This window comes from Nicotiana sylvestris, chromosome 11 (assembly GCF_000393655.2).
Source record: "Nicotiana sylvestris chromosome 11, ASM39365v2, whole genome shotgun sequence".
Taxonomy (NCBI): Eukaryota; Viridiplantae; Streptophyta; class Magnoliopsida; order Solanales; family Solanaceae; genus Nicotiana; species Nicotiana sylvestris.
This window is the reverse complement of record NC_091067.1, coordinates 128,592,757-128,606,022: the sequence shown is the minus strand read 5'-3', so window position 1 is coordinate 128,606,022 and position 13,266 is coordinate 128,592,757. Positions and strand designations below refer to the sequence as shown.

General features: G+C 34.4%; 1 protein-coding gene across 1 annotated transcript; it reads left to right on the top strand.

The window, feature by feature from the left end:
* The first annotated feature begins 2,336 nt into the window (after window positions 1-2,336).
* Window positions 2,337-10,072, top strand: LOC104230562 (pheophorbide a oxygenase, chloroplastic). Its single transcript, XM_009783401.2, has 7 exons — window positions 2,337-3,002; window positions 3,381-3,616; window positions 3,868-3,994; window positions 7,429-7,565; window positions 7,991-8,150; window positions 9,181-9,459; window positions 9,649-10,072. The coding sequence occupies exons 1-7, from the start codon at window positions 2,547-2,549 to the stop codon at window positions 9,901-9,903; spliced, it is 1,650 nt and encodes a 549-aa protein (XP_009781703.1). The 5' UTR covers window positions 2,337-2,546; the 3' UTR covers window positions 9,904-10,072.
* The last annotated feature ends 3,194 nt before the right edge of the window (window positions 10,073-13,266 follow it).

Sequence of the window (13,266 nt, the reverse complement as noted above, 5' to 3'; positions counted from 1 at the left end):
TAATAGTTGTCACAACAATGCGACTGCCCCCTCTAGCTGCATCCTCACCCTGTGGCCTGAAACTAGTAAACTGCTGCAGCAAGTCCAAATACTGGGCACGCGTCATAGATCTGATATACTGAGGCAGTGCAACGGCCAGTCCATCAGCACGCAGCCCATATAAAACCTGAACATCCTGAAGCGTGATGGTGGCCTCACCAATGGGCAGGTGAAAAGTGTGCGTCTCCGGTCACCACCGCTCTATCAACGCCGTGATCAGAGACCAGTCGAGCTGCGGTCGCCCAATCTCAAAAATCCTATAGAAGCCTGTATTAATGAGGCACTCGACTACGCGAGGATGGAAAGATCTCTCCCTCAAAAAGTCCCACACGTCGTCCGGTCTCCCGGCGCGGAGAGTCTGATCCACTAGTTGTCCCTCCCATACGTAGGCGGACCTATGATTGCTATATAACACTAATATCTGATCCGAGGCTGGTCCAGGATGCACAGACGACACGTCCATGTCATCTACTGTAAATTAAACAATATTAATTGTGTGTTTGTGTTATAATAATTAATATTTAATTATTTAACTGGGCACATTATATATCTATGGGTTCCAGACTCGATATTTGAGGCCAAGTAACACCAAGCTATCCTGAATTCTTATGTGTATCAATTTCAATATTTTTACAATTTTGTTTGTGTTATAATAATTAATATTTAATTATTTAACTGGACAGAGTATATCTATGGGTTCCAGGCTCGATATTTGAGGCCCAGTAGCACCAAGCTATCCCGAATTCTTATGTGTGTCAATTTCAATATTTTTAAAATTTTGTTAGTGTTATAATAATTAATAATTAATTATTTAACTGGACACAGTATATATCTATGGGTTCCAGGCTCGATATTTGAGGCCCAGTAGCACCAAGCTATCCTGAATTCTTATGTGTGTCAATTTCAATATTTTTAAAATTTTGTTAGTTTTATAAATTAAATATTTAATTATTTAAGTGGACACAATAAATATCTATGGGTTCTAGGCTGGATATTTGAGGCCCAGTAGCACCAAACTATCCTGAATTCTTACGTGTGTCAATTTCAATATTTTTAAAATTTTGTTAGTTTTATAAATTAAATAATTAATTTTTAATTGGACAGAGTATATATCTATGAGTTCCACGCTCGATATTTAATTTGACAACATATATTAATTTGTTAGTTCTGTGTGTTTGTTTTATAAATTAAATAATTAATTTTTGTAAAGTGTAATTGGATAGAGTTTGTAGTTAGTAGATACTTAAACTACAGAGACTCTACGCTAAAAGGCTCTATATTTTACTACGCTAAAAGGCTCTATATTTTACTATGTTATAAGACTCTATATTTTACTACGCTAAAAGGACACTTTTCTTTAAGCAAATAAATAATCTAAACTAAATAAAAACAACAGACATATGAGCATAACATTCACGAAATTACATATAAAACAGTAAAAGAAATTTATGAATATTTTTATTAACAATTTATTTCTCAACTTTTAACTTTTTTTAAACACTAATAATTTAATCCGGGTAAAAATAACATATAAATTTAATCGCAAACAAAACACAAATCAACGTGGAAACACGTTCAAGAAAACAAATATGCATAATTATACGAGTTTCGACATAAACTAAATCAGAATACCTCGATTTATGTTTTTAGAAATGTCGGAAATTTGAAATTTTGAGCCCGAAACAAGGAAACCACAACAATCGAAGACTTGGGTTGTATGAGGGACCTACAATCTTCACTTTTTGTGTGACGGGTGGGGTCCACTAGAGTTTTTTTTAAAAAAATCGGGGGGGGGGGGACCGCTGCTGTTAGGAGTATTTTAATGGAGGGGGCTGCTTCTGTCGTGGGTGGGGAAGAAAGGGGGATTTTAAATTGAAGAATGAAAATGCAGTATAATACTGCGCTTTACTAAAATGCAGTATAATACTGCACTTTATTAAAACGCAGTATTATACTACTTTTTTCTTTAACGACTAAATTTTCGTTAAACTAAAATATAGTATAATACTGTATTTTAGTTAGAAAAATAACTTTTTTTTAACTATATAAAGGTATTTTAAGTCCCAAAACTCATTATTTAGGTTTCCTGACTCCCAACAAAATGAGCAGTAGTGAGAAGCGCATCAACAAGTGAAAGTTCAAAGGAAGAACGAACTTAAAAATCGAGAAACCAAAAAGTGTCTTGCCTTGAGGAGAAAAAAAAAACATTACTGTATCGTGACCATTAAAAACACCAATCGACGTGATCGTGTACGTAGATCAGTCTTCAAACCTTGACCGTTGAGTCGTTGACAGTTAACCATTCATCTCCTACTTTCACAGTTTACGCTCTCTTCTTCTTATGTTGCCCACACCTTTCCTTTTCTTTCTGGCCCCTTCACTAAGATACGTCCAGAAAACTCACCAAAAAACAACCAAACTCAATTCAACACATTGCTCATATCTTGCACGCAAACCCTTCTTCTTTTTCTTCTTTACTCCATTAAATATAATATTAGTCCCTTCACATGAAAAAATTCATTAGCTCAGCTCAATTTCATCACATTAACCCAATGGCTTCTTCTCTATTATACTCTCCACCACCAACTCCTCAAATTCTTTCACTTTCTTCTTCCTTTCATTCTTCTCTCCCTACTAAAACCCAATTTTTTTATCAAAGTAAAAGAAGAAAAAGAAGGCCAATTTCAACTCCTCTTAGAGTAGCTTCACCCCCAACAACACCTTCCACTAACACCACTAATGATATTGATGAAGTAAATACACAAGATGATGAACAAGATTCATCCTCAAAATTCTCTTGGAGAGATCATTGGTACCCAGTTTCTTTAGTTGAAGATCTTGACCCTAATTCACCTACCCCGTTTCAGCTCCTCAATCGAGACTTAGTTCTCTGGTTTGATAAATCTAACTCTCAGTGGGTTGCTTTTGATGACAAATGCCCTCATCGCCTTGCTCCTTTATCAGTAAATCCAATTAACCCCATTTCTCAATTTTGCTTAAAAATTGAATCTTTTTCAAGATTTTGACATGTGGGTGTTTTATCATGTTGACCCACTTTCTCAAATTTGCTTAAAAATTTGAATCTTTTTCAACATTTTGACATGTGGGTGTTTTGTTTTGCTTAAAAAATGAAACTTTTTCAATATTTTGAAATATGGGTGTTTTATCCTATTGACCCTCTTCTCAATTTTTAGAAATTTTGCTTAAAAATTGAATCTTTTTCAAGATTTTGAAATATGGGTGTTTTATCCTATTGACCCTCTTCTCAATTTTTAGCAATTTTGCCTAAAAATTGTAACTTTTTTCAAGATTTTGAAATGTGGGTGTTTTTTGTTTGGTAGGAAGGGAGAATAGATGAAAATGGGGATTTGCAGTGTTCATATCATGGATGGTCATTTAATGGATGTGGATCTTGTACAAGGATACCTCAGGCTGCATCTGAAGGACCTGAAGCTAAAGCTGTTCAATCTCCAAGGGCATGTGCTACTAGATTTCCTACTATGGTTTCTCAAGGATTACTCTTTGTTTGGCCTGATGAGAATGCTTGGGAGAGAGCTCAAGAAACTAAAGCCCCTATGTAAGTTTCTCACTCCTTATTATAGTTGTTTATTGGGAAAACTATTGTTTATTAATCATGTGGTGTTGGGTTATATTATACTAATAGGTTATCTTTACTATAGTGACTTACTTAAAATATGCTGATTATTTTATTACGTTATCGTTCGATAGTCATCCCGAGTTTTTTAATGTTACATTAAGTAATCTTGATTATACTTTAGTGAATTGTTTTAACATATTCTTACTAGTTTTTTTAATGGGATTCTTTAGGTTGCCTGAAGATTTTGATAAGCCTGAGTTTGCAACAGTGACAATTCAGCGCGATTTGTTTTATGGCTATGATACTCTCATGGAGAATGTCTCTGATCCTTCTCACATCGAGTTTGCGCATCACAAGGTAAATATGCAGCATTTTGATCCCTTCGGCTTCTAAAATAATTAAAAATCCACTTTGGGCCCTAAGGTTTTATTTACTTATTTACTAGTTCATTATCAAGTTGACTAAGGCAGATATTAGCTACTCAAGTTCAGCCTTTTCAAGCTTAGATCAAATTTTATTCTAGTACTTGCAGCTTAGCGATCAGCTTGAGTATTAAACCAGCATGATACATTGTTTAAACTAGTAAGAAACCTCAAGCTGAAGTGGGTTCAATGAATATGCGATAAGGAGCTGAGCACAAACCGGTTACTAACCTTGATTCAGGCCTTCAAATAAAAACCAAAGACTAAGCTCAATCTGTGAATTCTTTTAACTTGTAACTCATTTCCTACTGGATAACCCAATTTTTAATCCGAGTAATAAAATTCAGCTTCCATAAGTAGAACTCTTATTCTTTAATACAGTATGTAAATATAGAAAATTATTGAAACAACCCAGTACTTGACTCTGGCGACCTGTCAAATTGTTGAAGAGCAACAGGATATAAACTACATCTACTCGGTAGAGAACAGAGGAAAGGAAAAGGAAGAAGTATACTGCCACTCCCAAACTATAGACTCCTTCCGTATGGCCATAGTTGTCTGTTTCATTAGACGAAGATTCGAAAAAGAAACGTATCAATTAATTATCAGTTGGAGTCTCTAAGAGATACATTTAAACTAATAGGTGAAATTTACAAAAGTGAGGAAATCTTTTGATGTAGTGCTATGTGATCCTTGAGATGATACTTGTAGTAGATTGAACTTTTAGATGCCACATTTTACATTCAGATAAAGGAACTTAAGTTACTAAAAACATAATGTGGTATATTTTGTTGGGCCGAAACAAGTATATATTTGGAACAAATAAATAACTTGTGACGTCTGAAAACTTGATTAGAATATTGATCATGCAAGACTCAGCAAAGATGAGCATAGTGTCATGACCCACCACATAGGTGCCATTGACATATATTTTTGCCACGTGGAAAGCTTACATAGGAAGGAGACTAGCACATGTGGGAAGGTTCTAGAGAAATATAGAAATTCTCCATGAAAGACCTTAAAACCCTATGGAATTGCTAGGGAAGTCTTTGAAACTTTCTAGCTTTGTAGATAATTCTAGAGAAAGCCCTTTTCTTGTAAATACTAAGGACTTGTACAACAATTAATATTTATACACTAGCCCCTAAGAGACTAGTATAACTAGGAGACCATCCATTTGTAAATCATCAGTAAAACAATCAAGTTTTCTACAATAAAAAGCTTCCTTTCGCAAATTTCTCGTCTTTCTTATCTAACAATTTCTTAGCGATCTTGAGTGTAGTATTTTAGGATGATTTGACATAGCAAGATCGTGAGCGAGTTGTGCAAGATCGTGAGCAAATTGTCAAGTACCACACGTGCGCTTAGTTCAAGAAGGACGTGACAGTAGGGACTGGTCAGTTCGGTGAAAAGTTTGTTAGTTACCATAGCCAATCAGTTATGGAAACAGATTAATCAGAGAAGAGTGGGTCAAGAAGAGCATGAATAAGATATACAGGAAAGAGACTTCTTAATCTTCTAGTTCTCCAAAAAAAAAAGGGGGATACCAATGCATATTTTTGGGAGGAATAAATAGTATTACTCCATCTGTTATCTATACTACTAATAAAGTTGTCAACCTTATTAACTATCTTGGTGTTTCTTAAAACTGTGGTCATTCTCTATTTCTTAAGACCAAAATTGCCCTCAAGTTCCTACTGCTAGTTGTTGAAGACATAATTAAATAAATAAAAGTGTGTTCTCTCTAATAACTTAAGCTTTTAGATGAGATGGTCACGTACTTTAACGTGGTATCAGAGTAGGCAGAGGTCCTGGGTTCGAGTCTCACTGCCACCCAACATCAAAAAGAATTTTCACGTGCTTGGCTCATCAAAAAGAATAAAGCCGAGGGGGCGTGTTGAAGACATAATTAAATAAATAAAAGTGTGTTCTCTCTAACAACTTAAGCTTTTAGATAAGATGGTCACATACTTTAACACTAGCTTGACTGGAAATAGCATTAAATTGATCTTTTTGCTATGCTCTACTCCCTATTTTCAAGTCATTATCCTCTCTTTTGTTACTCTTAATTACTAGATTTATTTTTCTACTATAATTATTACTAATTTATATTAGATGAATAGTGACATCCCATTCCCAAACTAGTTGTAGTCTACTATATGAATCCTCTATCCATTCTGCTATTCAATTCATTCCAATACTTACCAATTTGTCTTTTAAAACAAGTTCAGGGTTACCCAAAAACTAAATTCTCTATATATTACACTTATCCTTACAGTTATTTACTTATATGACCAATCAAAATACTTTTATACTAAGAATATGCACACAGGTGTGCCATAGTTTCTAGTTCAAGATTTATCCTTTCCCAGGAAAAAAACGAAAATAGACTTTGGTGTTTTGGTGCTGAGTGGTGAGTTCTCATAAGCTAGGGGTTGTTTGGTATGTCGGCACCATATAAACTTCCTGTTTAACATGTGAAGAATGCGGATTTTTGGGCTTCTAGGACAGTAGCTCGACTCTCAGCTTGGACGGATCATATAAACAGATTTAAGATTGCTCCCTAGAAGGTTTTCTGTTCAAGTTATCTGGTGTGGTATTAAGGTGTAGTCATAGCCTTACTTTCTGTCCAAAGATAAGTAAATCCACACTTCTGGAGCAATTGATGGAAGTATATACTCTCTGGAACCTAGAGTATTAAGTATCACTTTATGACTTCTGTGCTGCTTTTATCAGTTAATGGAAAAAATTTCAATCTTAGCATCTTAAAAAATGAAGTTGACAGGATTAGGACATTCTGGAAACAGAACATCATGCTCTGACTTGGATGTTGTTTCTTATTTGGCTTCAGTACACTTGCTGAAGTAGAAGTTGATATTTATGAGATTCAAGTCTCAAAATCATTGTATGCTTATGCCAATGTAGTAGATATAATGCATGCTATACAGTCCTCACTCCTCAAAAGTACCAAAATAGCAGCTACTGTGTGTTCTGTAAATATATTTCTGTTGCTGTGAAGTATAGCTTTCATCTTCTCCTGTGGTTAAATCACTTTAATAATTAACCTATTAAAGGAGGATTCCAAAGCTTGATGGAGAATGGAGATTGGTCCGGCCCTTCGCTGGACCCTACGCATAGCGGGAGCTTAGTGCACTGGGCTGCCCTTTTGATGGAGAATGGAGATGTAGAATTAAATACCTGAATTGTTCACATATATATGAGACAACAAACTGCAGTGTATGCATATATGCACATCGACTAGAATGCAAATGTATGCATAGATATATCCGCATCAACTAGAGCAATATTGCTGCAGCTTGCTTAGTGTCCAACAAGAAAGTCTCTTAGCTTACTTATTACATTTTACAGGTTACTGGAAGGCGAGATAGAGCCAAGCCCTTGCCATTTAAGATGGAGGCATCTGGACCGTGGGGTTTTGCAGGTGCAAACAATGATAAACCAAAAATTACTGCAAAGTTTGTTGCACCTTGTTACTCCATGAATAAGTAAGTTCATCATCCCAAAAGTAGATCATCTTTCCTGACTGTCAAGGCAGCAAACATGTATTTATCAATAGTGATTAATCATCTTTAGGTTGATAAGCTTGCATCAATCTTTCCCTTTCCCTTGCTTAAAAAAGTTTTGTTATCTGCCAACAAATTGCGACGCTATTAATCAGTAGCCTTATATCCTGTTTAAGACCGGGTTCTGTAAGGTTATTTAATGCTAGTAATTGTTTTGATCATATAGTGTGAAGATTCTTTTTTATAGAAATCATGGGTTCATAGCATTTCCAAACCCGGTGCATATTCGTGGTGTTTGGTGTGCATGTCTTTGTATGAATTACCTGTTCTATGTAAATGTTGGCTGCATTTATTCTGCAACTATTTGCATGCCTGTATAACTAAGATCTCGTTGGAATTTTTTCCAGAATAGAGATTGACACAAAGCTTCCAATCGTCGGTGATCAGAAGTGGGTTATATGGATTTGTTCTTTTAATGTACCAATGGCACCTGGAAAGACCCGATCAATTGTTTGTAGTGCTCGAAACTTCTTCCAGTTTACAGTGCCTGGGCCTGCTTGGTGGCAGGTAATAATGCTTCTATTTTACAAATTTTTCCAATAATTCTACTCTTGTATATGCCCTTGGGAACAAATGAAAGGTGTTCCTATATGTTCCAAAAAAATTCATCACATGGTTGAGGTGGTGACATTTTTACTGTAACTAACAAACCCCCCCAAAACCAAAACATATTGGTGATATACTAGCTCAATATCTTTTTTTTTTATATTTATGTGTAGATTAAAATTCTTTAGCAAAATGTATTTAATTGGTCCATGGATTTCCTATCTCACAATTTGGGAATTCAAATTACTGCAGAAATTAGTTCAACTTGTGTCTCGTTTTCCATGTCATTCACAAAATTTCTGTACTATCAACTCAGTGAAGACCTTAAAAACCTATCAAAGCCATAAGCTTTTATTCCATCGGCTTTAAGGTGGGCACAGAGGTTTTGGATCTACTATAGGCTCCCACCACCTCGGTAGGAAATCGTACGAGATAAATGGCACATGAAGAAGGTGAGCTGGGAGAAAAAGAAAAAAAGTAGCAATGCAAAGTATGGGGGATAACTAGAATGAGACTGATCTAAAATCTGATTCTGAATATTCAAATGGTTTCCTGTAAAAGAATTTGACTTATTAGTCTAGTATGACAAAAAGACAATACCTTATCATCAATACAGTAAAAGCAATAAAGTAAATAAACAGCAACGAGAAAAAACGCAATTAGATCAAGTCTTATCAGTTCCCATACCAAGGTACAAGTCCTGCTTTTATTCAGTGACGTTAGAAATAGTGGAAAGTGAATCATGTGTTTTTGCAAGAACACCAAGTTGACATACGCCTTCTATGGTCTCAACAATACTTGGTGCTGATACTTTGTCCAAGAGAAATGGTGAATGACATAATATTCCTATCTTCTGATTTCAAAGTAGATCCGTGGCTATAGCATTGACGATTTATCATTCAGTGGGGTGTTGGAACGACTGATGATCTGTTCATAGTTCAGCGGGTAATATTTTATCATAATAACTGGCATTTTCATGATGCGTTGACAGGTTTTTCCTAGATGGCAAGAACACTGGACTTCGAATAAGGTGTATGATGGGGATATGATTGTTCTTCAAGGGCAAGAGAAGATCTTTCTTGCAAAGTCAAAGGAGAATTCTACTGATGTCAACAAGGAGTACACAAAACTCACATTTACACCCACTCAAGCTGATCGCTTCGTCTTGGCATTTCGAAATTGGCTTAGACGGCATGGCAATAGTCAACCTGAATGGTTTGGTAACGTAGACCAACCACCATTGCCATCTACAGTCTTATCCAAACGCCAGGCATGGATTCTTGAACTCCAAAACCAACTGAATTCGCTAGAAGGAAGAGAAAGAATCAATTTGCTCTTTGGATATTTTTCTTGTCCATTTCCTTCTTGAGACCTATCTTCATATCTTCGCCCTTGTAATATATGGATTACTTTTACAAATGTTTTTCTTATTCTAATTCTTCATATCGTTATATTACAGATGATGGATAGATTCGAGCAACATACACTCAAGTGTTCATCTTGCAGAAATGCTTACTACACATTCGAGAGATTGCAAAAGATTCTGATTGGCGCCGTAGTGGTGTTCTGCGCAACTGCAGGTATTCCTTCTGATATCAAGCTGCGTGTTATCTTGGCTTCATTTGCAGTTTTAAGTGCCGGATTGGCATACGCCCTCCACGAACTGCAGAAGAATTTTGTATTTGTTGATTATGTACATGCAGAAATTGATTAAAAGTGATAAGAGGGTCCTGCTAATCTCGACACCCCTAAACTTGTTCTTTCTACTATAGGAATTAGAACTGTAGCTGCAGATACAAAATCGAATACTGCAGAGTATATCATTCTTATACATGTATATATCAATGAGATTTGTAGAGATTTATACAGGAAATTTTTGCTCATTCTTCTTAATCACAACATTCCTATTGTCTAGATCAAAGTCTAAAGGGTCGTTTTGGTTGAAGGAATAAGGGGTATCCTGGGATAAAACACCAAGATGACAAAGATGTCATTCTCAACAACCCTTCTCCCAAAGCCTTTTAAGAAAGTCAAAGTTAAAATTGAAAATAAAAGTTTGTCCGAATTTGTCTAGTGTAAACCAAACATATGTTTTATATTTTAATATCATGTTAAATTATGCGATTGTTTAATTTAAAACTTAAAATATTAGAAATGACACTCGAAACATTTAGATTTTATTGAATTTAAATTCATAAAAGAATTCAAACTATAATTTATTACATATTAGTTCAATTGAATATTGTGGGCTAAACATCTCAATCTGAAACTAAGTGATTTTGTAGGGATGTTTAACGTAATTTATCTTTTAGCATCAACGCCCAAGTTTGTGACTTTGTGCCACGTGTCAAATGAACTAAGAGACGTGCGGACGTGCCAAATCCATTAAAAGAGCCAATGAAAGTATGCAACTATCTCATACTAAATGATGTGCCATGCTAAGTTTAATCAAAAGGTCAATAAGAATGTGTCAAAGGTACAAATGACATGTTTTAGTCAATCAAATATAATTTTATCAGTGGTTCAATCTGGTCAGTCATTGATTCAATCACTTCTTTTGGTTCTTCATAAACCAAAAGAATGTTAAACAAGCAGGCGAGATCTAAAAATTAATACTAAGTATTCCTCCATTATAAGCTACAAGCACGGGCGGATGGATGCACTAAGGTTCAAGCGGTGTCACGTGACACCGCTTGGTCATTTTTTTTGCTAATTATATGAATAAAATGATCTGGAAAACGAGATACAAGATAAAGATACTATATAACTGACACCACACGCATCAACCCTTTCTTTGCTTAGTTGGTCAAGCGCCCCAACTCTTTAGGTCAGGTTGAGGTCATTCTTATTTTGAAAATTACGGCACATCCACTTCCGCATAAGTGAAGTTATAAACCTTCAAATTAGGCGTTAGCCAATCCATTATCCTCTTCAATTTGCAACTACCTCTTCCGTAAAGTTTTTTTTTAAAGTCAAATTCTTCCGTAAAGTTATTATGCTACTTTTTCGTCCTTCTCTCTTTTACTTTTTAATTAGTCTTAAGATACGCGCAATGCGCATGTACCTTGTATCAATAAAAATAAGCTTTTTTATAAGTAGCATAAAATATATTCAAAAGACATATTTGCATTATAAATGTAAAATTTATTTAAAAAAGTATGAGCTCCTCAAAATTATAAATGCTAATCATGTTTGAGTTTGGTCCGCTCTAGTCATTCTTCCTTCTGTTCTATTACTTGTTTCATAGTACAAAAACGTTAGGTATAACATTAAATATAATGTATGACTAAAAGGTAATGATGTAGTTCGACTTTCTATGAGCAATTTTAACTTTTCACTTCGATCGTTTTACTTATATAATAGTAAAATAATACATGTAATAAATAGTATAATAGAGTAATAAATAGCTGCATTATAAAATCAAAGAATATAATCAATCAAGATTTGTGGCAAAAAAATCTCATAAATTTTTGGTAGTAAGCCATAAAACTAAGAATATTATGAATCTCAAGTAATACTCTCTATAAAGATACTTAGTAAATTTTTGAAATCTTACTGGTAAGGAAAAGATTTGAGGTTATTAATTAGAGAGAAAGAGTATGCATGAAAGTTTTTTTTTTTTTGAAGAAAAGGAAAACGACGAAGCTTGAAGTTTCACCTAAATAGAAACTAAGTTTTTAGAAGAGTTTTAATTGATTTTAATGTCCTATTAGGACATAGTTCAAATAAAAAAAAATTTATAACTAAAAATTTTGTTGATTTTAAAGTGATAAATATTAGAAAAATAATTAAGTGATTATTCTTAAATATTATAAAATAATTAAATAAATTTTTAGATATATTAAAGAAATAATTAAATAACTATTTGTCCAATATAACTCTATTTTCTAAGGATATTAGTTGCATTTAGCTAGCTGTATAAAGAAAAAACTAAGGAGTTGTTATTCAATGAAATGAGTGCAAGAAAAAAAAAATTAACTATAATTTATTTAGAATATATTTTGATCCACTATTTTATTCTTATTATTTTAAGTTTGTATTTTTAATCAATTTTACTCGCTTAATGCTATATTATATAACTGATATTCCTCTTTTATTTATTTTGTTCACCGCCAATTTGCTTGATCTTATGGAAATAAATGTATATACCAAGGAGTTTTGTTAACTACAAAATTAATTGTACTTAGATGGGTGCATTTGAAAAATAATTGGATTATGTTTTTTTTGCTAATAATTAATTCAAAGACTTAATTATTTCTTTTTATTATTATAGTAACTCATTAAATTTTTATTGATTCAAATTATTAATATAGCGTTGTAGACAATAAATTGCGTCGAGAAAATAAAATCAAGACCGAAAATATCGCAACAATCGTAGTATTTAATTTCGAATATTTGAGTGTACAATCTCTATGATTCCTCTGATTCTACTTTTCTAGTAAAAATTTAAGGGCCTTTGAGCTTGATCTTGAATTTGAATTTCATTTAACCGTCACGAACACTTTGATTGTTGCCACGAATTGTATCACGAATAAGTAGCTTTGATCTTGAACGCCTTGTATTTGATTTGACTTCGTTCTTGATCTTGAATACTTGAATTGTTCTTCGTTCTTGAGCTTGAATACTTGATTTGTTCTTGAACTTGAACTTGGTTGCTTGAACTCTGAAACTTGTAGATAAATTTGTGGCGTTTGATCCACGAGCTCTCTCTTGCTTCTTGTTATAACTTCTGGTCCCTTTTTGGGTTATGAAGACCCCTAGTTGTGGAAGGGAGGAGTTGTGATAAGAACAAACTCTTTCCGACCAATCAAATTGAAGTGTGACATGGCCGCATTTGATTGGCCAGAACATGTCACTTGCACACGTGGCATGATTCATTGGCCTTTTAATGTGACTTGGCATGCCTTGTCATTTTGATATGGGGCATGATCCTATTGGCTCTTCTGCTTGACTTGGCGTGCCACGTCATTTCACGCGTGGCACCAAACTGGGCCTCTAGGAAGATGATCTCTTGGGCCTAATGAAGTGGGCTCATCATTTGTAGCCCAATTAAGTGGGCTAGCCCAATAGATTAAGA